Source organism: Seriola lalandi, unplaced genomic scaffold (assembly GCF_002814215.2).
Source record: "Seriola lalandi dorsalis isolate HSWRI2012SDOR001 ecotype SW California unplaced genomic scaffold, Sedor1 jcf7180002054023, whole genome shotgun sequence".
In the NCBI taxonomy this organism is placed as follows: Eukaryota; Metazoa; Chordata; class Actinopteri; order Carangiformes; family Carangidae; genus Seriola; species Seriola lalandi.
The window spans coordinates 15,266-24,619 of record NW_019524576.1 but is presented as its reverse complement, the minus strand read 5'-3'; the positions used below and the strand labels follow the sequence as shown (position 1 = coordinate 24,619).

General features: G+C 42.2%; 1 protein-coding gene across 1 annotated transcript; it reads left to right on the top strand.

The window, feature by feature from the left end:
- Nucleotides 1-4,196: 4,196 nt before the first annotated feature.
- Nucleotides 4,197-5,964, top strand: LOC111652529 (SNF-related serine/threonine-protein kinase). Its single transcript, XM_023402813.2, has 2 exons — nt 4,197-4,433; nt 5,217-5,964. Exon 2 carries the CDS (start codon nt 5,343-5,345, stop codon nt 5,946-5,948), a length of 606 nt encoding a protein of 201 aa, XP_023258581.2. The 5' UTR covers nt 4,197-4,433; nt 5,217-5,342; the 3' UTR covers nt 5,949-5,964.
- Nucleotides 5,965-9,354: the final 3,390 nt, after the last annotated feature.

Below are 9,354 nucleotides of genomic sequence, written 5' to 3'. Positions count from 1 at the left end.
CCTGTAAACCTCCTGAGAAGAACACTGTGTGGTGGCAAATCAAACACAAAGCAACACCCCCATCTTGAGTTTGAAAAAAGAAAAGCAGGTGGCACTGTCAGTGATGTTTCTATTGCTGTGTGTATGACATAATATCCAAAGCACTGGAGCTATTTGCAGACTCAGTAAGCACACACACGGCCTGTAGAATTTTGTCTTAAACGCTAGCTGAAACCCAACATACCTTCAGACAGATGACAAACAAAAGGAAAATCCAACATAATGTGACTCAGTAGTGTCGTCGTACTAAAAGTGTCCACAACAGACTCAATGCTCCTTGTCATCAATCCTCCAAGTCTCTGAACTCTACTGGAGGAGCACAATCCTTCATAAAGATCTTCCCTCATGTGTGATTTAATGATGGTGGTGGAGGGCGTCAATCATATCACTCCATAGGTGTTTCATTGGGTTGGACATCAGGTGACCAACATTCAATGTCAGGACGTCAGTTTGAGTTTAGGCCTGATGAGAGGTAACATTTTGATTGTTTTAATTTGTGTTGTTAAGTAACAAAAGTCCTATGTCTTCCAAATTTCTGATGTGTGAACTGTTAGGATTTTAAAGGTACTACTAATCTTACCAATACTGCTTACTGATCCGATCCAGTACTCTAACGGTTCTCTTATCAGTTCTTTTGTTATTCTTGAAAAAAGCAAAAAATAAGAACTGCATTAACATGCTGTTTTTTATCACATGTACTGTATATAGATGAACCCTCTTGAGAAGCAAGCAGCAACAGCATTGTTTTGAACAAATCACTAATGGTTAATCATTAACCCATGTTAGTAGAGTTTAGTTAACTCTGTGTGTGGGCACCACACTGCTAACACACATAACATACCTGAGGTAATGACAGATGAACTACGAGCTAGGCAGTTGAAAACAGCATTTCTCTATGAAACCGGCAGGACTAGCTAGACTGTGGCAGAGGACATCGGTTGAGTATGAGGTCCTCCAGTGTGGCCCAGGACACATTTGCGTTCACACTGCTAATGAAGAATGTGTCCACATGTGGCCAGATCTCAAATGCATCCTCGATGTGTCCTGAGCTGACCTCTTGTGACACGGATGTAAAGTATAATGCCAGGTCTGAACAGAGCCTCCCTCTCTCTCCCTCTCTCTCTCTCTCTCTCTCTCTCTCTCTCTCTCTCTCTCTCTCTCTCTGTGTGCGAGCTCTCATCTGGATTGGGATAAATGCATCATAGATGAATGTCTGTAACAGAAACATAACATGACATAAATTGTAAAAAAGATCATTTTTTATTTTGCATTGATAAATATGAGATGTATTTTCTTAATTTCTCCAGAACAGAAACATCAGAGCCTGTTTAATATTGCTGACATGTAAAATACCCACATTCTCGTTGCGAGGTATGATGACCAAAACTCAGAATCTGCTGAACGTCACAATGTCAATTAGCCAACATTACCCAGATTGCAAAATGAAACTTCTGGCCCAACAAATGTTTTGGTCCTCTGCCCGAGTTTGCCCCATATACCTCCACATCAGGGCAGAGTCAGTCAGAATTGGTTCAGATGTGGAAGTAGCATATGACAATCATGCTGCATATGAGCCAGATTTGGGCCATGGAACCTGGATTGTACTGGGCCAGCAGAAAACAAGCATGTGGCCCAAGTATGGGCCAGATATATTTTGCTATCTGGGTACGTTTTAACCCAATTTTCATTTCCAAAATTTTACATCTGTTGGACGTTATGGTCGTGAGAGTCCAACGACTTTCCCCCATTACTGAAGTCCAGCGTCTGCTGGGTTATAACCTGTGTATGGAGAGAAGACACCACTCCCGTCAGGATAGAATTGTTTCATTATAGGATAAAGGTGATCACTCAAAATAACTATTTAATTTATTTATACCGGTAAATCCCCATAATTCTCAATAATGGCAATTCCCCAGACTATGCCAGGAAACTGACCTACTCAACATAATGAATCACTTCAGGTCTGTACTCTTTGGGTCTACAGCACACATTGATTCACCCACTTTTCAGTATAATGGTGAAGGATGACTCATCTGGACAGATTACTTTTGGTTTAGTGTGACTGCAGCTCCTGGCTGCCACCTCTGCCCCGATAATCAATCTCCTTCCAAACTCATTTAGAACTTTCCTCTCTCCATCTCATCTTGATCCAAAATCAAGTTCAGCCCTCTCTAGCATTTTTATACATTACGGACTATGATAGCCTGCAAACTGCTTAACTGTGTCATGCAGTCCATGTGCATGGAAGCACCTACATCTGTTATGCATCTCTAAAGCAGAGATGTAGCTAATTACATTAATCATGACTGCATTCCAACTATGTGTGAAAGCTGACAGATGCCGGTTCACTGGGCGTGGTTAAGAGGACACCTAAATGGAACTTAATGTTATTAATCACATCTGGATTTTTTCATTTATCAATTAACTTCATAAAAAAGCGCAATAAAAAGAACAAAAACTAAATGGAACACACTCAGTCTGTCTCACTGTCTCCTGTCTCTTCATGTGATACCAGACTGGTTCCATGCTGCGGAGATCAGGATTCTGTGGGGCCCGAAACCATCTGTATCAGGACGCCTTGTTCTTCTGTTCCCTGAAGATAGTTCTCCATGACTGGCTGTATTTTTAGGCTCATTGTCCTGCTGCAGTCAGACACCTCCCTGATGGTGTTGCATGCTGGGTAAGAATCTAAACATTTGAAGCACCTTAAAAGTTTACACAGTAATGTATCTGGGCGTCTTTCTTTTTAACATTCTTTATTACCTTATTACATTCTCACATGGGGCTGTTTTCTACTGTTAGACTACATCTCCTGTCCTCGTTGTTGTGCCTAACACTTTAAGTGGTCAAAAATAAGATGATACCCTTTTGATTATGTTTTTCTTAATATTCACTACAGTAAATACAGCAGTAAACCTTTAGGTCAAAGTTCAAAGAAAAAAAACTTTAAGTTCATACTTTATCATGCCATGCAAAAAGTTAAAATACACAAATGACTGAAAATCAATTTTTGAATGAATCAGGTAATGCAAAGAAATACAGTAGTGTTGAGAAGGAATATTAGCAGCTCACACATGGTGCAGGTTGGGAGTTCTCTGTGGCAGCTATAGCAGAGGAAAAGGAGGAAAGGAACCTACTCCATGTCAGTATTTGATATAAAAATTTAAAAAAAGAAATAAAAAAAGTATTACTTTGTGGAAACAATTGGTGATGCCTCCAACCCAAACCCAAATTTTTCTTAGAAGGAACACTCTCAGGTAAGTCAAATAAAGGTCATAACACGTCTGTCTCCGTCCGTCACTAGATGTCACTGCACGTCCTTTATTGAAAAGACCACTCAGCACTTACAGGAAACGGATCCACTGCACAAAAGCGCAATCAGTGAAAATATTTTATCACCAGCTATGATGCGACTGATCGTCACATGTTGGGTGGTGACGTGTTTGTATAAAACCGTAGATTAAGGGGGGACAGATTGCAAGTCCTGATGTTCATATCACAGAACAAGCTAATTTAAAACGCTCCCTTTCATTAAGACACACGATCCTTTGTCAATCACATACTTGTTACACGTTTTTTTATTGTTCGGTAAACTGTTCTACAGCCTTTCTCAATCCAAAGACTTTGTTTGACGTCAGAGTTGAATGTAATTGGTGATGCTCTTATGTTGCCTTCACGCGGTCCGCGTAAATACCTGACTCTAGGCTTCCTAACTGTGATATAATAGCCTTTATACGACTCAATGTGTCAATGTATAATATTTCTTATGCTTTTGTTGGTTCTGAAAAAATACCAGTCTACATGTGATATATAGAATCTGTATATAGATACATTTAAGTATGCAACACATATTTAATATTTATTGTATTGTATTAATGTATTATAATATTCTTTAAACTGTTTCAACAACATTTTTGAAAGCTATTGGAATTTGAATTAGTAATAGATTTAATGGGAGAATTTTAGCTGAGTTTATTACGATGTCATGCATAGTCTCTTGAAAAGTGGGGGTGATTTTCAAATATGTGTACGGTGCTTTTTATATACAGTCTATGGTATGGTGTTTTATGGTAATTCTGTGAGTGTGACCGTTTTGGAAATGTCGACACTTTTTTGAGCACGTGAAGGCAGCATCACAGCCCTACCGCCTCGGCTGGGAGGATACAACCGTTCCGATTAGGGCGACCGTTGCCAACGATGCAATTCCTCGTTTTACGAACGAACCCTGGGCACAGGCACCTCCTGAGTGCCGCGGTCACCACCGAGAGGCTGCACCACCCTCATCTTCTCTGATAATTTGCGATAAGCTTCAATTGACAGCACCCGAAGGACTCCAAGGCACCCGGCGAAGACCGGACTCAGGGCTTTATGTTTACCGAAGACAGGCTGGAGAGGTGAGCTGAGCGAGTCGTAGTAACTTTAGCTTGCTACATGCTACATGCTAACCACGGCTAGCTGTGAGATATTTAAAGCAGTCCCTGGTGTACCTGTGTGGTCAGCGCTATGTTACGTGGATACATGTGTCTGTGTAGAGCACATTGACGGGTGGGTTTGTGAATTTGCAGGCAACGTCGTAACGTTAAAGACGGAAAGCAGTTAACGTCAGTCAGATTGCTAACGTTGATCAATCAATGTACAACGAGCTAGCCCCTGGTAACGTTTGGCTAACGTCAGTTGGTTGTGCTACCGCTGGGCCCGTTATGCAGCTGACTTCTGGGCTAGTTTGTCAAACTCAGTGGACAGCGGACCTTACATGCGACCATGGGAAGCCTTTATTTATAGTTTCAGGAAAGTTTAACGTGGTTCTTTGTAGCAGGACGAGGCAGCACATGAGGATAAATGAGCTAACGACCGTGCAGAAGCCATTCTGTCAAAACAACAGCTACGCCTCCTCTCAATATTCGGCAAACGGGAGGGGGGGGGGGGGGGGGGGGGGGGGGGGGGGAATTCAGGGTGCAGTTTTTATGCGTTAAGCTAAATATACTTTTTGTACAATGCTCTTAATGAGACGCATTTCATTCTGTAACATAGCCAACCATTATTCCGCACAATGCTTCATGATGAGAAAGGGAGTGGACAGGTGTATTAGTATTGTCAGACAAATGTCGTAAATCTTATTTGGACTCAGTCAGTGTTGATTGTAACTGTAGTAATTCTGTGTTTCTCATGTCATTCAGGAAGCCGGAGCCATGGGTTTCTCTTTTCAGCCTTTGATGAACTGAACTAAGCTGGACTCACAGGACTCAGCCAATCAGTCCCTACCTGCAGTGGGGGCTCCCCTCTCCCCATCGCACTCTATAGCTATGGCAGGCTTCAAGCGGGGCTATGATGGCAAGATTGCTGGCCTGTATGACCTTGACAAGACGCTGGGTCGCGGCCACTTTGCTGTGGTCAAGCTGGCACGCCATGTCTTCACCGGGGAGAAAGTGGCGGTGAAGGTGATCGACAAGACTAAGCTGGACACTGTGGCCACGGGTCACCTCTTCCAGGAAGTCCGCTGCATGAAGCTGGTCCAACATCCCAACATTGTGCGCCTGTATGAAGTGATAGACACTCAGACCAAACTTTACCTCATCTTGGAGCTAGGTGATGGAGGGGATATGTTTGACTACATTATGAAACATGAGGAGGGTCTGAACGAAGAGCTGGCCAAGAAATATTTTGCCCAGATTGTCCATGCTATCTCCTACTGCCATCGGCTGCACGTGGTGCACAGGGACCTCAAACCGGAGAATGTGGTGTTTTTCGAGAAACAAGGGCTGGTCAAGCTCACTGACTTTGGATTCAGTAACAAGTTTCAGCCGGGGAAAAAGCTGACAACCAGTTGTGGATCTCTGGCGTACTCTGCACCAGAAATACTGTTGGGCGATGAGTATGATGCTCCAGCCGTAGGTATGCAAAACATGTAGGCTGATGAGTGATGCTAAAGTAATGAGATGAGTCACACTCTTAATTAGAACAAGGCAGAGTTATAGTACAGTGCTACCAGACAGGATGCGAGCAAGATCTTTGATTCAGATCATTTAGGAAACTATATTGATTTCACCCAGGCACTGTAATCATTTTATCTTGTATGATCCATTCTCTGTTTTGAGTTGGGCGGACCAGGCTTGTTGCCTGTGGTGCCAGCTCAGTGTCCAGTCCACTTATTAACTCCCTTACCTCCTATCTTTGTGTCAGAACACAGGCTTTTGGCATCAAGCTACACAGGACATCTTTATCAGAGTCATATTAAATCCAGCTTCAGAACAGCAGTGTAATGTAGTTGGCACTGTGGCTAGCATCTGTTTCACACATTTTTTTCACACCTTGCTGTAACACCTTGGCTGTTGGTTTGCTTACAGAGCCTGGACACGTGTAATGGCTTTTCTTGGGTTGAGATAACTTCAGTACAGAGCAGCCATCAATCATGTGCCAGGGGCCTGTGCTGCACTGAATATTCACAGCTGGACTATGTGTTCTAGTTGTTTGCTTGTAGCAGTACTTGACACTGATCATTTTGCAGCTTGCCATAGGCCATGTGTTACAAGGTCAGCTCTACTAGCAATGATGTCCATGGGTGTCCCATTGCACTAAATTAACTGGCTCATTGATTTTCTATGAGGGCTGACAGAGTGCAGACAGACGGATTGTGTGTCCGTCCATGACTGATATGATATCTTTCACATCAGGTAGCTTCATAGCACTAGGTCCAGCTCATGGACTGGATAATGAGATATGCTCAGTTAAGCTTGTTTTGCAGCTGGTGTGGTTGTTGATGTGGTGCTAATTCTGAAGGAGTCTGAAATCGGCCTCATGATTGTTTATGGTCGTGGAGAAAGCAGTCACCTATGTTTTATTTACTTCCCCTTTCTTCTGTCATGGTTCTCACAAACTGAAGAGAAAATGAGGAAACTGTGGTTAATTTCAAATCGAACCTGACACACAAACCCACACACACTCACTCATTTGAAGAACTGTGATATGATAGACCCTGGACAGTGAAGGTGGTAGTATATTGCTCTGCAGTATTGCCCTGTACTGCTTGAGCAATTGCTCACAATGAAGGGAGTTGATTGGCGGGAATACATGAAGTGAGTGGCTGCATATGGTGCACAGGGACCTGATGGTCAGGGAACACGGGGTTCTTACAGGAGCCAGGCTGGTCAAGCCTACTGAACTCTGATATGAGCAGTGTTATGAACACCTTTGTAGAACTGGATTTTGAATTTCTATTTGTCTTGAATGCGAAGGTTAAGTATTTTAATTAACAAGTTCTCATGCAGGGATTAATATTACAGATATGAAATCATAACACCAGGTGCAGGGAGACAGCAAGATATTCTCTTAGAATAAAAGTACTGAAAGACCAGGGTTTGTTAAAATCCTGTAAGCACTGACATCTTTTCTTCTTCTTCTATGATCTTCAACATACTGAAGTTACAGACTAAGTAGGAGTAGAAATCAAATGTCAATACTTTATTTTCAGTATCAGATATCTGGTCAGATGGTTCATCTTGTTTATTTGTTCTTTGTTTAGATACTTCCTGTTTCAAATCAAAATTTTGACAGTTTTAACTTCTCTGGTTGTGTGTACTTGGACATTTTACTTTTAAGCACTTCTGCTTCTCTTGCCAGATGAAAGAAGTTAGTTAGTACTGTAGGAAAACATGCTGACAGTATATTCCTCAAATTAGGACATTGGAAAAGTCAGGCCTTTGGACCTGAAAGTAATTAATCAGCACTTGTCTTGAAAAAGTTCTTAGAACTGAGGTATGATTAGTGCTCACAGCTTTGAAAATACAGTTGTGGTGCTTTGTAAAAGGCATATGCTTGTCATGTTGATTGATGCTTGATACCCATTCACAAAACCCTCAGTTTTTCTTTTGTGGCTTTAGACTGCAAAGTGTCAGTGTGCTGTAAATTTCTAGTTAAAGGTTTGACCAAAGACAAGACAGAATTAGCTTTAAACCAGTCCAGGGGATCAATGTGAGGAGGCGGGCAGTTTTCCTGGCAGTACTGATTTAGTTTGGTAGTTATGTTCTGCATTTTCACGTTGTGATATTATACAGCTTGTTACATTACCAGATGCCAGTAAAAAACTGGGAAATTAACATGACAGTTGCATAAACTATTCGATTTTTTTTTTTTCAAATTTAATGACTGTTCAAATATTAGAAAATCATCCCTACTGGTCATTGCAGGTATCATTGATTGTTAGCATGGTAACATTGGTCATAGGCCTGAGTTAGCCTGGAGGTAAGGTGTCTAATGTCTTTGGCTTAAAATTAGTCAGTCTTTATTTTTGTGAAACAGTCTGACTAACATGAGAGTGATCTATGAGCAAAATTAAGACTGGACCAATACTGGGGTCTGGAGAAATGGAGTCATCATTTATACTGGCTGCTCTTCACTGTATTAAACTATGTTCTGGTGCAACTACAGATGCTGCAGGGGGATTTATGAACAGAGGTTTGAGTATCCAGAGCATCGAGCCAAAAGTGAACCCTGTGTATGTGTATTTTGTTGTTATGTAGCTGTATGAAATGCCTTTTCCATTCTGTGAATTTGTAGTGTATTACCATCTGCAGCGGTTGTGCGGAGAGGCCGTTTGCCTCTGTTCACCCAGGATTATTGATAGTCACTGTCCATATGTAACTCACTATACATGATTGTGCTGAGCAGAGCTGTTTAGTAGATCTAGCTGTCTGCGCTTTCTGGCAGGTGGCTGCTGTGTGTGATGTACTTACAGGCACTGGTAGCAATTTCATAGGTGCTACTTTTGGCTGTGTTGTACAGTCACAGCCCTCTGCAGCTGTTGGGTTGAGTGTACTCGGAGCCATTGATGGCCACTCTCTGGCGCTGTGTTTATCTGCTGGTGCTCTTCTGTGCGTCACAGTGCAGTTTAGACAAGTGCTGCAGGGGCTGTTGTGATCAGAGCAATTAGCCCTGTGTGTATGTTGCTCTAAAGAATGAGGGGAAAGTGCTTACTAGAAAGGTGTTCTCTGTGCATTTTCCAGCAATATGCAGCCCAGTCAAGTGCTTCTCATATCAGGGAACTTCAGAGAGGAAAGACTGGTGCACACCAACACTCATTATGGATTTTCCTTCGTTCGTCCTCTGTGTTTTACAGTCTTTTCTCTCTGAGGTGAAAGTGTTTGTTGTTTGCACATGTGCAGCTCAGACCACAGAAAGGTTTACTTTAGTTTTTCTTGTGGCCTGGGGAGCAGGCTCGTCATCTACTAGACTTAACAACAGGATAGGAGTGTGTTTGTTCGTATGTCTGGGAGATAAACATGACAATCATCTCTTCAGCATAACTGAGAACCACATTCC